Below are 24033 nucleotides of genomic sequence, written 5' to 3'. Positions count from 1 at the left end.
TCCTATCCTGTCTTCCTTCTCTCTTCGGTTTCGGGACGATAAGACCATAGCAGTTACAGTTCCCTCTGTCAAACCTCTTAAAAAAAAATAAATAATAATAATAAAATAAAATAAAAAAGTAAAGTAGTATTCGTTTTACATAAGACTCAATAGTTAAAATGGACCTTCACAAAGTAACCGAGTCTTCAATCTAGGACTTGAGATTCATTTTAAAGAATGACCTGGATTTCAGCTATTATTGTACGTACAAGAGCCCAACGAGTATCAAATGAAAGACGATTTTCTTGTTTATAAGGCACATTACCCGCATACACATACCTACAGGTACTGAGATCGACAATGAACTTTTTTTTTCTTCCTTTTATTAATAATCAAGCAAGGTCTTCTACTGTTAACATTTATGCATTATGTTATGTATTATACCCATAAAATACTCGAGACCTTGTTTAGATTGATAGGGTAAAGGGACTTTTCAGTCTCATAGGACTAGTTAAAGTTTAAAATAGAGATAGCCATTTTGTTTTTGCTCTCATTTCAATACAACACTAAAGTGAAGTTTGCAACCAATATAAAAAGTAGATCGTTTCGCACTCTTTCCAACGATATAGATAACTCAGAAAGTCAATTTTTGGACTTAGTCCGCTCTGCCTTTTAAATAAAATCCAGGACATTATTTAAAATAATAAGAATATTGAGTACGTTTTCTTGAAGATGAGTGTATTAAACAAGAAAACAGCCAGCCTAGTTAGCTTAGTTGGTAGTGCGTCTTGCCTTGTAAGCGCTAGGCCGCAAATAGACCTTTACCTCAATTGCAACAATGTAAGGATTTCCTGCAATCTGATTGGTTCCTTCATTTTGGGTTGATGACTCATTGCTGTCTCATTGATCTGGATGAACTATAGGCTCTTGTGGCATGTGACCTACCATGTCGATCTAGTATTATGTCCCTCATCAGATGGACGAGAAGGGTAGGTACTTTCCATGTAGGTGTGCAGTTCCAACATGAAAACAGTAGATTAGCAGAAAGTAACCTGTTGAAATAATTCCAATCCAACATGGAATAAGTTTTAGTAATAAAGTAATAGAATAGAATATACCTTGTTTATCCTGCCAGAATGAGACTGAAAAGTCCCTTTACTCCCGCAGTCTAAACAAGGTCATATATTTCATAGGTATAGTTTAAACATATGTAAATAAAAAAACCTCTTAAATATTAAAAAAAAAAGTGATAACACATGTAATTGGACAGCATTACGCAGAAAAGAACCATCCATAAGGGCTGGCTGCTTTGAAAAAATGGTTGAAGTAAGTAAAGTCGGACATGTAATTGGACAGCATTACGCAGAAAAGAACCATCCATAAGGGCTGGCTGCTTTGAAAAAATGGTTGAAGTAAGTAAAGTCGGAAGTAAAGAACGTCGGAAAAATTGGTACAGTAAAATTAGTTACCTGAGGTATACTCGTCCATCCGACAGTAGACAGGAATCCCTCTCCAGTAAGAGCTACCAATTCAGCAGCCCCACTCAAAGGTCGAGATATAACGCCCATTACACTCTTCCCCAGGGAAGTAGCCAGAGTGGTGTTAGACCCAGGACCTGATACAGCATACTGAATGGGGTGATAGGCCAGTCCGCCGATAGCACCTAATGGGGAAGACAAATGGGGTTGGTGAAAATAACAGGGGAAACAAAGAAGTGAAGTCTCAAAGGTCGAGATATAACGCCCATTACACTCTTCCCCAGGGAAGTAGCCAGAGTAGTGTTAGACCCAGGACCTGATACAGCATACTGAATGGGGTGATAGGCCAGTCCGCCGATAGCACCTAATGGGGAAGACAAATGGGGTTAGGGGAATAAATAGGTGAAATAATGGTTTTTTCAAGCTTCCCAGACCTGTCCAGCATGAAGGTTCCCACCCGAATCCCACCCTCGGCACCTAACTTTGGTAGCACAACTTCGAAGTTCAGAAAGGGGAGGAGCCTAAGTCAAAATCAAGAGTGGGGGGAACTTCTGCGCATGTGTCAGACTTTTCAGCTAGGAAAAACAGTATAGGAGAAAGTTTCCCCTTTACTGCTAGTATAGGGGAGAGTTTCCCCTGACTTGACTTCTCCCCTCTCTGAACTTTTCACTGTGCTACCAAAGTCATCGACTTTGGGAGGGCATTCGGGTGGGAACCTTGCTTCTCGACAGTCTGGGTAGCTTAAAAAAAAAACCTCTCGCATTTTTTCCCGATATTTTTCTGGAAATGCATATTAATTATTTTTTTAAAAATATTAATATTAATTATTTCATCCTCTTACATATTTTCCTGAAGTTTTTTTTTTTTTTTTTTTTGGACAGAACTAATGTTTGTTTTGTCGCCCTCTTTAAATTTTTTCCAAATTTTTTTTTTTTTTTTTTTTTTTGGACAGCACGAGACAAACCAGCTAGTACACCTGATAAAAATGAAATAATTACAATACATAAAAACAATACACCTAATCAATAAAGGAAGGTAGGTGATCTACAAAAATAGTTTTTTTTTCTAAAATATAGGTACCTATAGCTATAGAACTCTGATTTTAATCAATACAATTTACATCCGGAATGTTTACATAAAATATCACAATACAATATTAAACCCACAAACACAAAATAAACAAAATATTGCCTACGATCAAAATAGTGCCAAGAAGAAGAAAAAAAAATCTACATATAAATAATAAATAAGTATTGCAACGAAAGATGAAGAAGAAGAAAAGGAAACGACAGAAGAAAAATATAAATATCACAATACAATATTAAACCCACAAACACAAAATAAACAAAATATTGCCTACGAACAAAATAGTGCCAAGAAGAAAAAAAAAATCTACATATAAATAAATAATAAATAAGTATTGCAACGAAAGATGAAGAAGAAGAAAAGGAAACGACAGAAGAAAAATAAATATTATTATAGGTCAAGGGTGCAATTTTCATTGAGGTAGGTACCTCCAATAGAGTACCTATTTCCAACATTAAATTTAATTATCATTATCTATCTTTACCAATTAAACATTACAGTGAGGAATTTAAGCTCAGAAAATACTTTTTAGAACCATAAATGATGAAAATTTGATTTTTGACCTTAAAAATCCATTAAAACAAAGTAAAAAGGAAAATTGATTTTCGAACAATCAAAATATCATGAGATCTTCAAAAAACGCCATCCTTCTCTCTGTCTCTCTCCCTCCCATTTCTTCTCTTTCTTTCTCTCCTATCCCACTTTTTCCCCCTTTTCAATGTTCTTACAATCTCTCTCTCCCCTCTAACATTTTTCTCCGTTTCTCTTCCTTCTCACGTCACGTGAAGTCGTGGGGAGTCAGAAAGAATTTAAAGTTTTCCCATAATCTTCTTCTTTTTCTCCGCGTTTTCCCCATAGTATTTGTAGGTAATTTCGTTCAGGACAGCCATACTACTCTCACGTCATGTGACGTACCTAACGTAATGTGACGGTAGAGTGGACGTGACGTAAAGTGATTTTAGTTTGGCTGTCCTGAACTAAATTACCTACAATATTATGGGAAAACTTTGAACTACATCTTTCTGACTCCCCATGAGTTCACGTGACGTGATGGTAGTGTGTTTCTACCTTAATACCTATCTGTATAGGAAGAAATTTGACTGTGACTTGAATTTTGAAAATTTGATTTTTGACCTTAAAAATCCATTAAAACAAAGTAAAAAGGAAAATTGATTTTCGAACAATCAAAATATCATGAGATCTCCAAAAAACGCCATCCTTCTCTCTGTCTCTCTCCCTCCCATTTCTTCTCTTTCTTTCTCTCCTATCCCACTTTTCCCCCTTTTCAATGTTCTTACATTCTCTCCCTCTCCCCTAACATATATCCCACTTTTTCCCCCTTTTCAATGTTCTTACAATCTCTCTCTCCCCTCTAACATTTATCTCCGTTTCTCTTCCTTTCACAGTCTCTTTTTTTCTCTCTTTTCCTATATCCCACTCACTTTCTCTCTTCCTCTCAGTTTCTCAACTCAAGGAACATCTTGAGCGTTTCGAGAACGTTACATACGGTTCGTTTCAGTGTCGGGTCCAAGAACAGGACATGACCTTCACTCACTGTGCCACTGATGGAGCTAGTGATCTCGTTGGTGGAAAACTCTGCGCTGTGATTGGTCGAATGAGAGGGGGGCGTGGTCGGAAACAGTTCGGACGTTGTCGACTGTACGTACGAGAGAACGCGAGACTTGGCGAAGCTGTGTACCTGTTGAAAAAAGGGAAACGAAAAAGGCATTAATAAATTGACTTGGAATCGAACCATCAACCTTCAGATCCCTATACTAACCACCTCTAACCAGCCTAGTAAGCTTGGTTGGTAGCGCGTCTGCCTTGTAAGCGCTAAGCCGCGGGTTAGATTCCTGCCCGGGGCGGATTTTATCCTGATGGGATAATGTTCGTTCTCGGAACGGCTGGCTTTCTCCTATCCTGTCTTCCTTCTTCGATTTCGGGACGATAAGACCTTAGGAGTTACAGTTTCCTCTATCACACCTCTATCAAAAAAAAAACACCATCTCTGATAATGTAGGGATGAAAATAGTGGTGCTTATACTCTCCGAATATACCACTATAAATAATTAAGCAACCTCCGAGGCCGAGTGTAAAGGCCGAGGATAAAGCCGGTCGGGCCGGACCCCAGTGCTTGGTAGGGAAGCGTGAGGAAGTCTCGGATACCTGAGGAAGAAAACGGTTGAATGATAGAAACCTCGATCAAATCTTTTGGAAAAAAAAAAAAAAATCTAAATGCTCATAATTAAAGTCGAAATAATCAAATCAAATCAAGAATTATTTGTGGTAAACCAGAGAGTTTCTTCACAACTTTTGTGGTTATAGCATTACTAATTAATTGCCTCATTTACTATTAGTTCTCTTCTACTCGTGTCATAAATTTATACTGGTAATGTCGCCACTGGTCGCTACTCGATCGAAGTAGCTACTCAATTGTCCTCACGAGGCTGAATGCACCCCGATCTCCAAGCAAGGAGCCGAAAAAACTTTAACCCCGCCGGGAATCGAACCCGGGACCTCCGGCGTGCAAGACTAGTGTGATACCCACTCGGCCACGGAGGTTGCGTATGACTCTCTATAATAAATAATTGATCAATCGAAATCAGACTCTATAATAATTGATCAGTCGAAATAATGACTTACCAGTGCCGACGGAACGGGCCAGACCCCCGAAAAAACTTTAACCCCGCCGGGAATCGAACCCGGGACCTCCGGCGTGCAAGACTAGTGTGATACCCACTCGGCCACGGAGGTTGCTATGACTCTCTTTAATAAATAATTGATCAGTCGAAATAATGACTTACCAGTGCCGACGGAACGGGCCAGACCTCCAGGCGTGCCGCAAAACTCCAGCCGTCCTATCGCCCACCCAGTGGCGTAGATCGCGTTCAAGAAATAGTGCAGGGAAATCGCCTGCCCCAATCGGTAACTCGACGTCACCAACGCGTTTCGTTCGAACCGCGCGAACGACAGCGGTGAATTGTCCAACGCGATGTAGAACCTGGACGACGTATGAAGGCACAGACTGAGGGTGAACGCTTCGATTGAAATCGTCCCTATTCGGAGAGGGAAAGCGAGTTCGTATCCCGCGGTCGTGGCGAGGGGTAACGCAGGGTTGTGTGCTGGGTCCCCACTTTCTTCACTTGGTGGGGAGAGTTTTAATCGGAGGAGACGTTTCCAGTAGGCGTTAAGACGGCTAAGGTAGACGTCTTCGATGCGAAGTATGAAGGGGGTGTTGATGTGAACTCGGATAAGGTCAAGGAGGTACAGCCGTGGGGTGGAGTGGAAGTTGACCTGGAAGGAAGAGTATTGGAACCTAACACATTATCTACTTTATCAAACTTTTAAGACCTTTTAAAGCCTTCTTTCCAACTTTTTCAGCACATTACCTTATTTATACACGAGACCTTGTTTAGACTGCGGGGGTAAAGGGACTTTGTAGTCTCATTCGAGCAGAATAAACAAGGTATATTCTATTCTATGCTTACCTGAAGGTTAAGGAAATTCTCGTGGTCACAATGATTAGGTTGAATCAGATAATTCATCAGGGCTTCCACACTGTTCAGTCGTTTCAACTGAGCTACTGTAGTTTCAAACAGCTCACTATAATTAACTCTACTGGCGTTAGAGTTGGATATGTTCTTGAATAGAATCACGTTGAAATCGTATTTGCCGTACTTGTAGAGGGTGTTGTCAACCTGGAAGCAGAGTTAGAATTAGAAGTGATTTATAATCATAAAGAAAGGATTTTTGGTGCTTAACGTGTCTATTTTTACTTTCAATTTTTTTTTTTAATGGATCAGTCAGACTAAGATGGACTTTTTTTCCGAGCTTTACCTCCGTAATCTTTTGTTTGATATAAGTTTAGTCACTCTGCCCAGTAGGTCACCCGTCCAGATATTAGCTACGCGCGAAGTTGCTTCCCTTCGGTGATCCATTGGGAAATGGTGTATTCATTATGCTATCGCCGCAGTGGCTTCTATTTTTATTATTATTTTAGTTTCTTTGTCTGTATGTCTTTCTGTTCGAGTTTTTTTTAAGTATGCTAAGATTTGAATTGAAGTCCCCCTACTGACTGCCCTTACCTGTATGTTATTCACCACAACACTCGTCTCCGTGAACTTATACCCAGCGCTAGCCTGCCGCTTATAATGTCCATTCTTCATCGCGACCAGAACCTTGTCCAAATTCACTACCATGAGTGCTGCCTGCTGCACATCCTCTAGGAAACGGCAGTGAGCGTTGTGCACGTACATCTTCAAATGGAAGTTATACGAATGGAGAAGATAGAGGAAGTAACTTTCCCCTTGGGACCTACAGAAAAATTAAATAAATTTAATCCAAAGTTCCGACCTGAGCACGCCAGTGTGTATATTTTAAATTTTCTCTCTACAGAAAAAAATTTAAATTAAAAATGAATCAGTCCAATGGAAAGATTACCTACCTACCTGAAAACAAATATTCTTGGATATGTCAAACCTGAAGACGGAAGTGCGTTGAGAATCACAGAAGAAAAAAATTGCCATGAAAATGTCTGAAGAAAATGCCATAGACCTGAGCTGTTTCCTCTTCAGTCGACATAAACTTCAGCTATTCACCTGAAGTTTTAGACGAGGAGGATTCAGTTCTAGGTTTCATGTGCTTGTGAATGAATTGTAAGAAAATGCCATAGACCTGAGCTGTTTCCTCTTCAGTCGACACAAACTTCAGCTATTCACCTGAAGTTTTAGACGAGGAGGATTCAGTTCTAGGTTTCATGTGCTTGTGAATGAATTGCGAGGCCGAGTGGCATCACACTAGGCTTCCCACTTCGGAAGACCCGGGTTCGATTCCCGGCGGAGTCGAAGTTTTTTCGGCTCTGTACTTAAATTTCGGGGTGCACTCAGCCTCGTGAGGACAATGGAGTAGCTACTTTAACACCTTGACTGCGACACTATTTTCGCTTGTTTATTTAGCCGAGTCTCCACGCTAGGAGGGTAGCGCGTCTGTCTTGTAAACGATAGGTCACGGGTTCGATTCCCGCCCGGGGCGGACTTTTCCCTAAACAGGTAAGGGTCGTTCTCGGAGCGACTGGCTGTATCCTATGCTGTCCTTCTCTCTTCATTCCGGGACAATAACACCTCCTAGTTTTAGTTCCCTCCATCAATCCCCTCTCTTTTACTCATGAGCTAGCCTAGTTAGCCTGGTCTTGTAAGTGATAGGTCACGGGTTCGATTCCCGCCCAGGGCGGACTTTAACAGTGTACATACCTCAGTATCAGTCTGTATTGCCAACACCAGCCGGGTATCATCCTCCTTATCACACCCCCACCTCACCCCACCCACCCCCATGCTATCGATGACGTCACCATTGTCTTCTCTTATCAGTGTGACGTCAGAGGGTGTTATCACTAGACACACGTGACGATATAGGGTGGGCGAGTCGGCGGGCGTATACAGGGTCGCTTCGGCGAGGTAGAGAATGGGCGAGGGGAGGGGGAACTTGAGTGGGGAGAGTTCGTTTGTGAGAGATGAGAGTTCGGGTCGGAGCTGTTAAAAAAAAGAAAGATTTATTTATTGTTTATAGCTATTAGCTTGAAGAGAAGTTTAGTGGGAGAAAAGTTGAGAAAAAAATGCTGTAAAACGGTAAAACCTAGAAACTTTTCTTGTTAATATAGGCTGAGCGGCGATTCAAACTCTTGACGCCAGCCTAGTTAGCTTGGAGGGTCTACCGTGAAAGCGCCAGGCTGCGGGTTCGATTTCCGCCCGGGGCGGACTTTATCCTGAACAAAGAAGGTTCGTTCTCGGAACGGCTGGCTTTCCCCTGTCTTCCTTCTCTCTTCGATTTCGGGACGATAACACCTTATTAGTTACAGTTCCCTCTATCAAGCCTCTTGATTTTTTTTTTTTTTTTACGTTTATTTTAGAGTTAAGACGTCTGTTTGCATACAACATGTAATTTAGCCGCCCGCTTATAATGTCCATTCTTCATCGCGACCAGAACCTTGTCCAAATTCACTACCATGAGTGCTGCCTGCTGCACATCCTCCAGGAAACGGCAGTGAGCGTTATGCACGTACATCTTCAAATGGAAGTTATACGAATGGAGAAGATAGAGGAAGTAACTTTCCCCTTTGGACCTACAGAAAAATTAAATAAATTTAATCTAGGCGCACGGCAGTGCGCCAGGCCAAGTTCCGGCCTGAGCACGGCAGTGTGTATATTTTAAAATTTCTCTCTACGGAAAAATTTTAAAATTCAAAATTAAAAATGAATCAGTACAATGGAAAGATTACCTACCTACCTGAAAACAAATATTCTTGGATATGTCAAACCTGAAACCGGAAGTGCGTTGAGAATCACAGAAGAAAAAAACTTCCATGAAAATGTCAAGAAAATGCCATAGACCTGAGCTGTTTCCTCTTCAGTCGACACAAACTTCAGCTATTCACCTGAAGTTTTAGACGAGGAGGATTCAGCTCTAGGTTTCATGTGCTTGTGAATGAATTGTCATAGTACCTACATAAAAAACATCTACCTCTACCTCACCTTTGAGCTGTTATGCTTCTGCTGGCATTGAAAGGGTTTTGTCCTGGGGAAAAACTTTGGGAGTGTTCAGGAGTTCGTGTGACATCGAGTGTTTCCGAAACGATTCGTTGAGCTGGGCCACTATTGGCTGAATCTCGAATGGCTGTTATGGAGTAGGCGGAGTCTTGCTGAGCTGTGTTTCTATTGGCTGCATTTTGGGATGCTATGAGGGAGTAGGCGGAGTCTTGATGAGCTGTGCTGCTATTGGCTGAATCCCGGCTAGTCGTTAAGGAGTAGGCGAAGTCTTGCTGAGCTGTGCTGCTATTGGCTGAATCTCGAGTGACTGTGGTGGCCGGGGCGGAGTCTTTGACTTCGGTATTGTTCGAGAGGGGTCGGCGTTCTTCGCTGGTGAACGCGAGGGCTAGACGTTTGCGAATGTCCATGGCAGAGATTTCGCCTGAAACATAAAAGGGTTAATTGAAACACAGAAACACAACGGGTTAATTGCAGCGTTCCTGCACTTCTTTTTTTTAAAATAAAGCAAGGTCCTAAAATTTTTGTTATACTATGTTATTCAACCCATAAAATAAACGAGACCTTGTTTAGACTGCTGGGGTAAAGGGACTTTTCAGTCTCATTCGAGCAGGATAAACAGGGTTTATTCTATTCTACTCTGATGATGTGAATTACGAGCATTCTAGCTTGAATAATAATATTAAATCTGCACACCCAAAACTCCACAGGCACGGATTTTTTATTCTAAATAGCAACGGCTTTTGATTGATATCTCGGTTAGGAAGCTATGTTATTCAACCCATAAAATAAACGAGACCTTGTTTAGACTGCTGGGGTAAAGGGACTTTTTAGTCTCATTCGAGCAGGATAAACAGGGTTTATTCTATTCTACTCTGATGATGTGAATTACGAGCACTCTGGCTTGAATAATAATATTAAATCTGCACACCCAAAACTCCACAGGCACGGATTTTTTATTCTAAATAGCAACAACGGCTTTTGATTGATCAGATATCATCAGGTTCGGAAGCATTTGCAGGCATATGTTCATAGAGTAAAAAAGTCTTATATCAACCTCCTGGATCTATTACAAATCTTCATCAGTAAATGGTTTCTTCAAATTAAATTGATCCCAAGGGCAAGGTAACACCTAGTCCCTTGACAAATGGAGTGTGCCTGTGATGTGTTCCAATCCACTCGACTCCATCTATGGTTTGAATATTTAAAGAAAAAATCCGACCACCCTACCACCCTGTATATTTACCTGAAGACGCCATCTCTATGGTAACAACTCTACTGTGCACCTCCTTGACAATGTTGACTTTGAAATCAGTACTAGCTAGATGTACTAGTCGTCCTGAACACTCAGTAAGAACTAACAGTTCACTACTCATGCTACCCGATGTAGGATCTTCTAATTCTGAAACAAATCAAATCATGAATTCTTTGTGTAGAGCAGAGAGCTTCTTCACAACTTTAGTGGGTATCACAACATTTACTAAGTGCCTTCTTTACTATTAATTTCAATCTACTCGTATCATCAATCTTTTTACACTGGTAATACTTGTTTAAAGTAGCTACTCAATTGTCCTCACGAGGCTGAGTGCACCCCGAACTCCAAGCACAGAGCCGAAAAAAACCTCGGCCTTGCCGGAAATCGAACCCGAGACATCCGGCGTGCAAACCTGGCGGCCCTTCAAAATTATGCGCCTCTTACGCCGCGCTGATCCCTTACAAAGGACGGGTCAACCACTAGTTTGACATAAAATCACGGGATGAGTTATTAAGATCTGTATAAGCCAGCCCAGTTAGCTTAGTTGGTAGTGCGTCTGCCTTGTAAGCGCTAGGCCGCGGGTTCGATTCCCGCCCGGGGCGGATTTTATCCTGATGGGATAATGTTCCTTCTCGGAACGGCTGGCTTTCTCCTATCCTGTCTTCCTTCTCTCTTCGATTTCGGGACGATAAGACCATAGCAGTTACAATTCCCTCTGTCAAACCTCTTAAAAAAAAGATCTGTATAAGAGGACTGACTCTCTTACCTAACATTAGAGGAGGAAGTTCAACCTCCGCGCTGGAGACAGAGTCGGGTGTATGGGCCTCAGGTAGGGAGTAGTAGGAGACAGACCGCGGGTTCATATACCATTTCCATAGGAACGCCATGGGAGGAACTTTCTTCGGATCTGAAACAACGAGAAAGAGTATACGAATGGAGTCGGAATATGTTGTTGTTGTTGTTGTTGTTGTAGCGGCTTCAGCTATAGCCGGAAGGTGATGACTGATGACAAAATAGAGAAAATGTCTCTTTTATTAGCCATACACCGGGTGATGGTCTCTAGCCATGTTTAACTGGCTCGTCCTGAACCGCAGTCAACCATCGTGAGTACTTGTGCTTGTTATTTTCAAGCAGAGAGAACCCTTGGAAACTATCAGCTAGCTAGGCTGATTAGGGTTGGCTATTCTCCTCCCTGTTTATAGTTGCACGGCCAGACGCTAGTCTACTCTCTGTTTAACGTTCTCTAGCTAGAGAAAGAGTCGGAATATAATAACCCTGTGTTTATCCTAATGGAATAGGACTAAAAGGTCTCAATAGCTTAAACATAAACAATGAAAGAGGAAGTACATAAACAATAAGAGAGGAAGTACATAAACAATAAGAGAGGAAGTACATAAACAATAAGAGAGGAAGTACATAAATAATAAGAGAGGAAGTACATAAACAATAAGAGAGGAAGTACATAAACAATAAGAGCATCCTAAATTACAGACATTCCTGAAGAAAAAGAAAGCCAGTGACGGTGACGAGCACCATTTTCAATAGAGCAAAATGGACTGAAATTAAGCAACGTTGGGCGTGGTTAGTATCCGGATGGGTGACAATCTGGAAAAAAAACAATACCTACCTGCATAGCAAGGAGATATAGACAGACTCATGTCAGTTCTATTATTCAACACAAGCTGAGGTAGATCATTATCCCACACTAGGAACTGGTGTACTCCATTCTGCACACTGGTCGTCAAAGTCAGCCCGATAGGAGAGCCCTGGTTTGATATGCATAGGGGATGGGCGCGTTTTACGTCCAATGTGGAGAGTAGTACGGGACACAGGGGGATGCCGTTCATCCAGAAAATGAGATAGAATTCGGGCGTTTCGTCCGGCGCGTAGGGGCCCAGGATTTTCCAGAATAAAAGGGGCCGTGGTCTGGAAATGAAAATTGTTAAATTTCTATGATTATATCACGACTTTGGTGCTCACTGCAGGAGTGTAAGATTTTCCAAATATCCCGATAATCCTAACATCCAATGTTTTACCTATGTGACGACTTGGGCTTATTCATCTCATACTTGCTGATGTCAGCTACAGGGCTTAACATAACAGATGGGGAGACAGTCTTAGCGGGAACTTGCACTAGCTGATTCTCTCCGCCATGACATAGTAGGAGGAAGTGGAGGTCTCGATTGAACAGGTTGGCACAGTGCAGGTTGCCTGGGAGAATAAGGAATTTTAATTGCGTTAATTAAGCATGGTCACAAAAGTCGTTACATGATTAATACACTTATGACTTGACTTGGACTCGAAACACCAACATACAGACTCCAGAGTCCACCGTGCTAACCACAGAGGTTGGTAAGAATAAGCAAAGTGAGTTTCAAGTTTTGACTGGACTCGATCATTTTGGTTCAAAATCCAATCAGTTCTCTTTTGACCGAAAGTCTAACGATCTACAAAATTTCTTTGAAGAGGTTTGATAGAGGGAGCTGTAACAATGAAGGTCTTATCGGCCCGAAATCGAAAAGAGGAGGATAGGGGAGGAGAAAATCAGCCGCTCCAAGAACGAACCCCATGAAGTTAATCGAATCCACAAATCTTAAAATAATAATATTAATAATAATAATAATAAAAAATAGTATAAAATAAAAAAATGGGAGTTATCGATCGACAAATTTTGCTGATACATATATCTTAATTTGGCCCGTGGGCATTTGGACAAGTAAATGGTCAATTCCCTAAAGAATTTAGCTAAAAATCGATTCAACCTACCATTCTCTACCACCCAAACTCATCAACTTACCATGAATGGTTACTATCTTCGAATTATCACAGTCACCCACTTCAACCACAATGGGAAATAGTTTTCCATTAGGACCTCGCACATAGAGGGGGTGTTGCCCTTTCGTTTCAGCGTTAAGGGCTAGGGGCGAGCTCCATTGGAAGTCGGCAGATTTGATGTTGAATTCCAGCCAGTGTTGACGAGATGTGTTCGGGCTAGGACTCTTGAACCAGGAAAAGTAGACGCATTCCATGCTGAAATCAGAACAAAAGTAGAAATAAATGGCTAAACAAAAACTCAGCAAAATTCTTTTATTTTATGTGTTTGAAAAAGTGTACCAAATTTCATGAAAATTGGACAAACGATCGAAAGATATTGTGGAACAAAGCTACAAACAGAACTGCAGACAAACTAAATACAAAATTATCAAACTAATAACGCCCCAATTGCAATTGGAACGTGTTTTCCCCTGTAAGGCTAAAAAGTGGAGAGCATCAAGCAAGTAAAGAGAAGAGACGACTTCAAACCACATAGAATTGAGAGCAAAAAGCTCCATCCTCTCCGCTGCATTCTATTTTTAGCCTAAGTAGGTGAACGTAATAATCACTACGCTATAGAATAATTGACACCCACGTCGTTCTCTTCCACCCAACCACCACTCACCTGTACACAACAGATTCCCGGGTCGTATCATACTGTCGAACAATGAACGGAATGTGCGTGTTGTTACAAATCATAACAGATGTCAACATGATGTCAACATCAACTTCTCCATCATTTAACATCCCTGCTTCAGTTGGTTCTGGCATTACAGGTAGAGTTCCCTTCTCAGCTTCAATAGTTCCCGTGTTATTTGGATCAACAGCTTCCGTTCGATGCTCCGAATTGTCAACTTTCCAATCGGCACAATTCGGGCAATGTCGGCAAATGTGTTCCTGTGTGACAGATTGGAACCCTGAGGTACTCCCTCCATAAAGGGGGTCACTTAGGTCGTCCAAATCTAACACGGGCAGACCACTCGTTTCTGAACCAGCAAGGAGATCTTTGTGTCCGGTTTTGAGTTTCTGAATAGGTTTGGTTCGGCTAGGCTCGGCTTCAGTCGTGTCGGAAGAGTCAAATGCTTTGGTTAGGTCTATATCAGTCTTTTGTTCTCTAGGAATAGGAATGTTACTTTCGGGAATTTCGGAATTTGCTTGTGTTGGCCTCAACGATTGTTTCTGTCCAGCGGATTCTTCGTTGTGTTTTCCATCTCCAACGGATCGTAAACCGTTGACTTCTCCAACGTTAGCATCCCGGAGTCTTTCTTCTCGATCTTTCTGCGATTGAAACGTCACCGCTTTCATCTGATTCAACGTTCGATGGATGACTTTCCTCACAACGCTGGCGGACGTTACGAAATCGTTGCTCATGTTGCATTTGATGTGGTCGCTAATGATGAGATCAATATTGATGCCGCCATCATCCGTGTGCTTCTTGCTGTTGTATTCGCCGTTGTAGAGGTTGGCGTTCACCTGAGAAGAAACAAAAAATCAACAGTCAATCATCTACTAATTAAATATACAATTTAATCAACAATCAGTCAATCATCTACTAATTAATAAGGGTGTAGTCGCTATATATATAAAAAAAAAAATCTACCCAAAGAATCAATCAATAAGATAGGTATTATTATTTTGTCAAAACCACAAGAGGCTCTTCATAATTCCCCATATTCCGATACATGACACAACCATCTGCTTTTACGGGTTGGCTATACCAATTATTAAATGTTTGTGAATTGAATATTCAAACTTAGAAAGCTGAAATTTGGTAGGACCATATTCCTAATATTTATGTTCTAGATGTGCGATAAGGGAGGATTTTGCCGAAACCTAAACCAATCTCGAGTTATGATCAATTTCCGAGGCGAAGCACGGGGAACCTGCACTCACTATCAGGTAGACCTGACAGGTACACCTAATCAGGTCCACCCGTCAGGTCTACCTGATAGTGAGTTCCGGCTTAAGAAAAGGCTGTCACTCACCTGAATAACTTCCAACACCGGCTTCAGCGTCAGCAAATTATAATTGATCAGACTGACCGCCATCGATCCCGTCTGCACCCTAGTCAGATACAGCCCTGCGGCGAAATTCACATTCAAATCATACTTGAGCCGATTATTGGTACAACCAAACTGGGCGATGGTGTAATCGTCACTGAACAACAGCACCTGAGAGCTATGTCTAACTGATGAGTTCAAATAAGAACGAAACGCGTCTTAGGCTGCTCCCAGGTGTTGGCTAAATACTTATATAGGAGCATAAAGATCTTTTGCAGAAATTTAATAAAACCTTATTCCCATGTTCCCACGAAGAAGCCTAAAAAGTAGGCCAAACGTCGTGTCGGAAGAGTCAAATGCTTTGGTTAGGTCTATATCAGTCTTTTGTTCTCTAGGAATAGGAATGTTACTTTCGGGAATTTCGGAATTTGCTTGTGTTGGCCTCAACGATTGTTTCTGTCCAGCGGATTCTTCGTTGTGTTTTCCATCTCCAACGGATCGTAAACCGTTGACTTCTCCAACGTTAGCATCCCGGAGTCTTTCTTCTCGATCTTTCTGCGATTGAAACGTCACCGCTTTCATCTGATTCAACGTTCGATGGATGACTTTCCGCACAACGCTGGCGGACGTTACGAAATCGTTGCTCATGTTGCATTTGATGTGGTCGTTAACTTAGCATCCCGGAGTCTTTCTTCTCGATCTTTCTGCGATTGAAACGTCACCGCTTTCATCTGATTCAACGTTCGATGGATGACTTTCCTCACAACGCTGGCGGACGTTACGAAATCGTTGCTCATGTTGCATTTGATGTGGTCGCTAATGATGAGATCAATATTGATGCCGCCATCATCCGTGTGCTTCTTGCTGTTGTATTCGCCGTTGTAGAGGTTGGCGTTCACCTGAGAAGAAACCAAAAAAATTAACTAATAGGTAATTATACCATTTAATCAACAATCAGTCAACCATCTACTAATTAATAAGGGTGTAGTCGCTACAGAAAAAAAAAAAAAATCTACCCAAAGAATCAATCAATAAGATATTATTATTTTATTATTTTGTGAAAACCCCAAGAGGCTCTTCATAATTCCCAATATTACCATCCATAACACAACCAACCTATAGTGCGTAGAGAAAGGCCAGAGATGGGGGATGCCTTCGAGGGAAGATTCCCAGATGTTAAGAGGCGGAAGACTGGTTTTTGGGTTGGAAGACTTTTCACTGGCTGAAGGTGGTATTTGGTGGTATTTTCCTCCGATTGAGGGTGGTATTTGGTGGTTGTTGGAAGACTTTTCAATGTTTGAGGGTGGTATTTGGAGTTGGTGGTTGTTGGAAGACTTTTCAATGTTTGAGGGTGGACTTTGGCTGGAAGATCTTCCATTGCCGAGACTACTGGAGGTTTCTGAACTGCCCAGATTGGATTGGGAGATGAAGGAAAGGACAGAAGGGGTGTCCATGTACTCAGGTACGATACGACGTGTTATTTGATCAATGAGGGTGTCTGTTTGGGCGCAGGGAGAATTTTCTTCACCTGGAGAGAAAAAAAAGAACATGGTTAGTTTAGCACCTAGAGAAAATATGACCCAATAGTCGATTTCTAGCATTTGAAACCAACCAAATTTAGCAGCTTGGGAGAAAAACCTTTGCATAAGCCTTTCGTATGCTATCAGAACTATCTTCAAATGTTATTTATTTGCAGTCCAAGCAACATAAACCATATGGCTTTAACATCCAGCCAATGGCATGGTCATTCACCCTGGATGTGTGTTCTTTAAATGTGAAAGGGAAAAATAAACTGATTACTAGCTAGCCTAGTTCGCTTGCAGTTAGCAGCGTCCGCCTTTGTAAGAGCTTGGTCGTGGGTTTGATTCCTGTCCGGAGCAAACTTTATCCTAAAACAGATAACAGATAAGATTCGTTCTCGGAACGGCTGTCTTTCTCATATCCTCTCCTGCTTCTCTCTGCGATTTCGGGACGATATAAAATCTTAAATGAACTACCTACTGTTGTTTGTTTTTCTATAGGAGTTTTAAGATCTGACTCATTGACTGAGTAGTTCACTGAAAAGAGTAGTTCTTTTTTTTTATATAACTCACTCACTTTTTCACATCTCTCTAACTACGAGTTTTGAAGTATTTCTAAAATGAAATAAAATCAATTTGCTCACCCCCAGGAAGTTCAAGCTGGTAGTTATACAGAATATCCCTTTTCATGTATCTTTTGTAAAATAAATACTACAGCTTTAGCTGTGAGATGTTAATAAATAAAAATATAAAACCTCTTGAAAAAAAAAAGTTCAAGGGGGGATAAAAATGGATTTCGAACTTACCCGCTCGTAAATCGTCCACATAATGCTGATCTTGATCTGGTTCAGCTACATGAGCAGCATTAAAACTAGGTGTCCCCTTAGCAGCAGCATCATCAAAATTCGCTGCTGAAGGAGTAGCAGTGCTTTCAAAACCAGATGCTACTTTGGCAGCAGCATTTGTTAAAAGGGTAGCACCATCAAAATCAGTTGTTTCTTTGGCAGTAGCAACGTGGGAAGCCCTTTTCATGTATCTTTTGTAAAATAAATACTACAGCTTTAGCTGTGAGATGTTAATAAATAAAAATATAAAACCTCTTGAAAAAAAAAGTTCAAGGGGGGAGGGGAAATGGATTTCGAACTTACCCGCTCGTAAATCGTCCACATAATGCTGATCTTGATCTGGTTCAGCCACATCAGCATTATTAAAACTAGGCATCCCCTTAGCAGCAGCATCAAAATTCGCTGCTGAAGGAGTAGCAGTGCTTTCAAAACCAGATGCTACTTTGGCAGCAGCATTAGTTGAAAGGGTAGCACCATCAAAATCAGTTGTTTCTTTAGCAGTAGCAACGTGGGAAGCAGTTTCTTTGGCAGTGGTAACATGGGAATGAGCTGTTTCACTGGAAATATTGGGAACAGAGTTCCCTGAATCTTTTGAAGAATTGGTAGTAGGATCCCCTCTATTATTAGAAGTATGTCTGGTTGGTAGAAGATGTTTGTATTGATGGTAGATACGATAGAGTACTTCTAACTGATAGGCGGAGATGTTTACGCTCACATATTCGATGTTACCTGGGGAAGGAGAGAAGACCGAGAAATGAAAAAAAAAAGTTTTTCAACGCCGTTTTTATTTCGTAGCTATGAAATAACTGTTAGACGCGCGTGGTCTGTGTCCTAGCATGCCCATCCCGTAGTATGTCCCTCATCAGATGGGCGATGAGAGACACAATACATTCCATGCTGGCTTTCTCATATCCCTCTTCGATTTCGGGACGATAAGACCTTAGCAGTTAAAGTTCCCTCTGTCAAAACTAATTGAAAAAAATGTTATTTTTTGACACCAACAAGTATCTAACCCCTACTCACCATTCAAGAGCATGAGGAACGTCGGATACCAGCTCTCCCAGGCACAATCCAGCCCAACATTCACCTCCATGGGGTCCACTAGGAAGCGTGGTGGACAAGTGGAGGTGAGTTGAGTGGATAGGCTAAGTGTGGAGATGTGGAGGTGAGAGGAGAATGGATGAGATAGGCTCAGCAGACCGCTGGACAGGTTGAGACACAGACTGGGGAGATCTGAAAACAAATAAATATAAGCAAAAGGTAAAAGATGGAAAGTAGCACTGCTCTGGAAAAATGTATTCTAATAGCCTTTAATCAAAACGGAAACGGTAAGGAAAGTAAGTAAGCGACCAGCTATACTAGAGTTGAATACCTACACCAGGTCTCGTTAGAGTCCTGGAGTTAAGCAACGTTGCACGTGGTTGGTACCCGAATGGGTGGACATTTGGACAATCGCGTGCTGCTAAAAAATTTGGGGCCGACTCAAGTAGGGTGAGATTAATCTGATGAATTTAAGAGTAACATTTCGCCGAATGGAGGGTTATATCCTCACCACTAAAAACCTTAGCCGTTATACAATGAGGTTAAACCTCTAGAAAATAAAAATAAAAAATTACATAAATAAAAAAATACCTGATTCAAGATGGTTGACTATCAAGGTCATCTGATCTGTCGTCAAGGTCATCTCGGATAAACCATACGCTTCTAATTTGACCTTGAGCTTTTCAATATGGCGGCGATATTTGGTTCCACGGGATAGCGTATCTGTACTGCAATTGGTGGATTGATCGCCTTTGCAATGGGAAGGGTTTGGGCTGGTGTGAATGGCTGCGTTGATTTTGGAGCGTACTGTATTAAACTGTGGAGGGAAATGAATGAAATTTAAACAGGGTGTTTATAAAGTCTCGGAGCGGCTGGATTAAAATAAGAAGCTGAAACTTGGGATAGTGTTTTCCCGCCGGCCTAGTTAGCTAGGTTGGTAGCGCGTCTGCCTTGTAAGCGCTAGGTCGATTTCGATGCCCGCCTGGGGCGAATTTCATCCTAAAGGGATAAGGTTCGTTCTCGGAACGGCTGGCTTTCTCCTTTTCTGTCTTTTTTCTCTATTCACTTTCGGGACGATAAGACCTTATCAGTTACAGTTTCCTCTATCTTACCTCTTTAAAAATATAATGGTACTTGTTAAGAAGTCACTTCAATGGTACAATGCTACAAAAAGGAGCTGTCACAAATGAGCAGTGAGTGACCAGTGTTTTCACAAATGAGCAGTGACCAGTGTTATTATGGGGTTAGGTTGAACACAAAAAGGAGCTTTCAGAAATGAACAGTGACCAGTGTTATGCGGTTAGGTTAAACACAAAAAGGAGCTTAGTGGGACTCATCTGAAGCAAAAATAACCGTTCAAAATCAATTTCTCAATTTTGGTGCTTCCCCAATAGGAAGAAGGACACGAGTGAAATAGCACAGCACTCACCCGAGTCAGCAACTCCTCAGTCAGCACAAGACGGACCGGTTTCTGCACACTCCCAGTTAATCTTTTCCCCACCAGAGTTCGTTCTAGCTTCACTTGAATGAGCACCGGACAAAGCCCGTTTTCCTGGCGTTTACGCTCGGGAACAGTGCCGGTTTCGAGTAACGGGATTTGGTCGCGAGCTAGAATCTCCTCGTGGCGTTTTTGTCGCTCGATTTTGTCGCGAATGAGTTTGGTGAGTCGCGACTTGTCGCCTTCAATGGAGTCCGCGTCGGTTTCGTCTAGCTTCGTGTCTGAAAACGATAGAATAAAATCGTTGAACTATGAAAAAAACAATGAAAATGTTTGAATATGGATGTCAACTAGTACACAAATGAAGTGATATCCACAATGGAGTCCGCGTCGGTTTCGTCTAGTTTGGGGTCTGAAAACAATAGAATAGAATCGTTGAACTATGAAAAAAAAAAATGTTTGAATATGGATGTCAACTAGTACCTACACCTACACAAATGAAGTGATATCCACCATATTTTCTTCAGATATGTGGAACAAATACCTCAATTCCTGCATAGCAAGGAGATATAGACAGACTCATGTCAGTTCTATTATTCAACACAAGCTGAGGTAGATCATTATCCCACACCGAGCACCATTTTCAATAGAGCGAAATGGACTGAAATTAAGCAACGTTGGGCGTGGTTAGTATCCGGATGGGTGACAATCTGAAAAAACAATACCTACCCGGGTAGCAAGGAGATATAGACAGACTCATGTCAGTTCTATTATTCAACACAAGCTGAGGTAGATCATTATCCCACACTAGGAACTGGTGTACTCCATTCTGCACACTGGTCGTCAAAGTCAGCCCGATAGGAGAGCCCTGGTTTGATATGCATAGGGGATGGGCGCGTTTTACGTCCAATGTGGAGAGTAGTACGGGACACAGGGGGATACCGTTCATCCAGAAAATGAGATAGAATTCGGGCGTTTCGTCCGGCGTGTAGGGGCCCAGGATTTTCCAGAACAGAAGGGGCCGTGGTCTGGAAATGAAAATTGTTAAATTTCTATGATTACCTACATCACGACTTTAGTGCTCACTGTAGGAGTGTAGGATTTTCCAAATGTCCCAATAATCCTAACATCCAATGTTTTACCCATGTGAGGACTTGGGCTTATTATTAATAATAATAATAGACTCTTGAGTGGAAGGTAACCACTAGGCGAGGTTAACGCCGGAGGCGTTCTCTACCAGCTAATCCTTAGAGCCCCATTATCTTCTCTCGAATAAAAGTAATGCAACTACCTGATGGGGAGGAAAAGAAGATCTTAAGGTTAAGGCCCGTCCCACTTGTGAGTTTCATCCGATTTTTTTCCGAATGTCCGTCCTGTAGGCAATGTATAGTCGTATTTTATTGTGCCCCTCTGTGCGCAAAGAGGCAACATCACAGAGGTGATTTTTCACTCTTTGGAAGTAATGGCTCCAACACATTTGCTGCCACGGGCTACTGTCTTGTGTATTTTCAATGATTATCTCAAGGAGGGCCTGAAATTTTGCTCTTGATAAAAAATCCCAAGAATTAAAGAGCCTGTCTTTTATTTAAGGGAGATGTATTCATACATAGATGTCTATGGATAAACGCCATGGAATATGCTTTGGCAGCCAGGGTGTTCCAAAAAGTTGAAATTTCATATCTCCTTGGCGAAAGCACCACAGAGGCAGATAATAAAGTACGGTTCGACTTACCAATGGGTATAGTACCACTCCACACCGAGTCCTGTATCTTGATCTTCATCTCATACTTGCTGATGTCAGCTACAGGGCTTAAGATAACAGATGGGGAGACAGTCTTAGCGGGAACTTGCACTAGCTGATTCTCTCCACCATGACATAGTAGTAGAAAGTGGAGGTCCCGGTTGAACAGGTTGGCACAGTGCAGGTTGCCTGAAAGAATAAGCGAAGTGACTTTTCAGTTTTAACTGGACTTGACAATTTTGGTTCAAAATCAGTTCTATTCTACAGAAGTGGTCTACAAAATTTGGTTAAGTCAGCCTAGTTACTAGGTCGCGGGTTCTATTCCCGCCCAGGGCGAATTTATCCTGAACAGATAAGGTTGGTTCTCGGAACGGCTGGCTTTGTGATATCCTGTCATGTCTTCGATTTGGGTACTATAAAACGCCCGCTGTTACAGTTCCCTCTATCAAACCTCTTGAGAAAAAAAGGAATTTTAATTGTGTTAAGAAAGTGCTTATCACAAATGTCGCTCCCCGCTTAATACACTACGCTAAATTTTATGACTGGACTTGGACTCGAATCACCAACCTCCACATCCAGAATCCATCGTGCTAACCACTACACGTTTCAGCGTTGAGAGTGGTATTATCTTCCACCCAAACTCATCAACTTACCATGAATGGTAACCACCTTGGCGTTATCACAGTCACCCACTTCCACCACAATGGGAAATAGTTTTCCATTAGGACCTCGCACATAGAGGGGGTGTTGCCCTTTCGTTTCAGCGTTAAGGGCTAGGGGCGAGCTCCATTGGAAGTCGGCAGATTTGATGTTGAACTCTAGCCAGTGTTGACGAGATGTGTTCGGGCTAGGACTCTTGAACCAGGAAAAGTAGACGCATTCCATGCTGAAATCAGAGCAAAAGTAGAAATAAATGGCTAAACAAAAAATCAGCAAAATTCTTTTATTTTATGCGTTGAAAAAGTGTACCAAATTTCATAAGAATTGGACAAACGATCGAAAGATATTGTGGAACAAAGCTACAAACAGAACTGCAGACAAACTAAACACAAAATTATCAAACTAATAACGCCCTGATTGCAATTGGAACGTGTTTTCCCCTGTAAGGCTAAAAACAGAGAGCAGTGGAGAGCAAGTAAAGAGAAGAGACGACTTCAAACCACATAGAATTGAGAGCTAAAAGCTCCATGCTCTCCGCTCCATTCTTTTTTTAGCCTAAGTAGGTGAACGTAATAATCACTACGCTATAGAATAATTAACACCCACGTCGTTCTCTTCCACCCAACCACCACTCACCTGTACACAACAGATTCCCGGGTCGTATCATACTGTCGAACAATGAACGGAATGTGCGTGTTGTTACAAATCATCACAGATGTCAACATGATGTCAACATCAACTTCTCCATCATTTAACATTCCTGCTTCAGTTGGTTCTGGCATTACAGGTAGAGTTCCCTTCTCAGCTTCAATAGTTCCCGTGTTATTTGGATCAACAGCTTCCGTTCGATGCTCCGAATTGTCAACTTTCCAATCGGCACAATTCGGGCAATGTCGGCAAATGTGTTCCTGTGTGACAGATTGGAACCCTGAGGTACTCCCTCCATAAAGGGGGTCACTTAGGTCGTCCAAATCTAACACGGGCAGACCACTCGTTTCTGAACCAGCAAGGAGATCTTTGTGTCCGGTTTTGAGTTTCTGAATAGGTTTGGTTCGGCTAGGCTCGGCTTCAGTCGTGTCGGAAGAGTCAAATGCTTTGGTTAGGTCTATATCAGTCTTTTGTTCTCTAGGAATAGGAATGTTACTTTCGGGAATTTCGGGATTTGCTTGTGTTGGCTTCAACGATTGTTTCTGTCCAGCGGATTCTTCGTTGTGTTTTCCATCTCCAACGGATCGTAAACCGTGGACTTCTCCAACGTTAGCATCCCGGAGTCTTTCTTCTCGATCTTTCTGCGATTGAAACGTCACCGCTTTCATCTGATTCAACGTTCGGTGGATTTTACTATCAGGTAGATCTGACAGGTACGGCTGGAAAGGTCCGCCTTTCAGACCTGACAGGCGGACCTGATGATGTGCACCTGTCAGGTTAGATTTCTTTAACATTTAAGCAAGGTTTTTGTAATAAAATTTACACCTATTCTGTACCAAATACAGAAGACCTTGTTTAGACTGCGGGAGTAAAGGGACTTTTCAGTCTCATTCTTTCAGTATAAACAGGGTATATAATGGTAATGGTATCTAATGGTATGGATATTCTTTCTATCCTATTCTAATTATAGCCCAAAAGCAAATGTCAGA

General features: G+C 41.7%; 1 protein-coding gene and 1 long non-coding RNA gene across 2 annotated transcripts; both read right to left on the bottom strand.

The window, feature by feature from the left end:
* Window positions 1–2877: 2877 nt before the first annotated feature.
* LOC113470172 lies at window positions 2878–3884 on the bottom strand. The gene is made up of 2 exons (XR_003393325.1): window positions 3678–3884; window positions 2878–3106 (listed from the first exon to the last, which is right to left on the bottom strand). It is a non-coding gene; the product is annotated as an uncharacterized LOC113470172 (long non-coding RNA).
* Window positions 3885–3999: 115 nt separating this feature from the next.
* Window positions 4000–23838, bottom strand: LOC103515821. The gene is made up of 12 exons (XM_026828402.1): window positions 23033–23838; window positions 22390–22622; window positions 21724–21925; window positions 20725–21023; window positions 11104–11244; window positions 10329–10484; window positions 9071–9506; window positions 6629–6857; window positions 6032–6241; window positions 5348–5837; window positions 4622–4709; window positions 4000–4234 (listed from the first exon to the last, which is right to left on the bottom strand). Exons 1-12 carry the CDS (start codon window positions 23836–23838, stop codon window positions 4000–4002), a joined length of 3525 nt encoding a protein of 1174 aa, XP_026684203.1.
* Window positions 23839–24033: the final 195 nt, after the last annotated feature.

This window comes from Diaphorina citri, unplaced genomic scaffold (assembly GCF_000475195.1).
Source record: "Diaphorina citri unplaced genomic scaffold, Diaci psyllid genome assembly version 1.1 scaffold1420, whole genome shotgun sequence".
Classification (NCBI taxonomy): domain Eukaryota; kingdom Metazoa; phylum Arthropoda; class Insecta; order Hemiptera; family Psyllidae; genus Diaphorina; species Diaphorina citri.
This window is presented reverse-complemented; position numbering and strand designations above follow the sequence as displayed.

Coding starts and splice junctions, on each gene's coding strand:
- LOC103515821 (XM_026828402.1), bottom strand. CDS start 23,838: ATGTTAAAGAAATCTAACCTGACAGGTGCACATCATCAGGTCCGCCTG. Junction 21,926..22,389: donor CAAGGTGGTTACCATTCATG/GTAAGTTGATGA, acceptor TTATTCTTTCAG/GCAACCTGCACTGTGCCAAC. Junction 4,710..5,347: donor GGCCCGTTCCGTCGGCACTG/GTAAGTCATTAT, acceptor TTTCTTCCTCAG/GTATCCGAGACTTCCTCACG.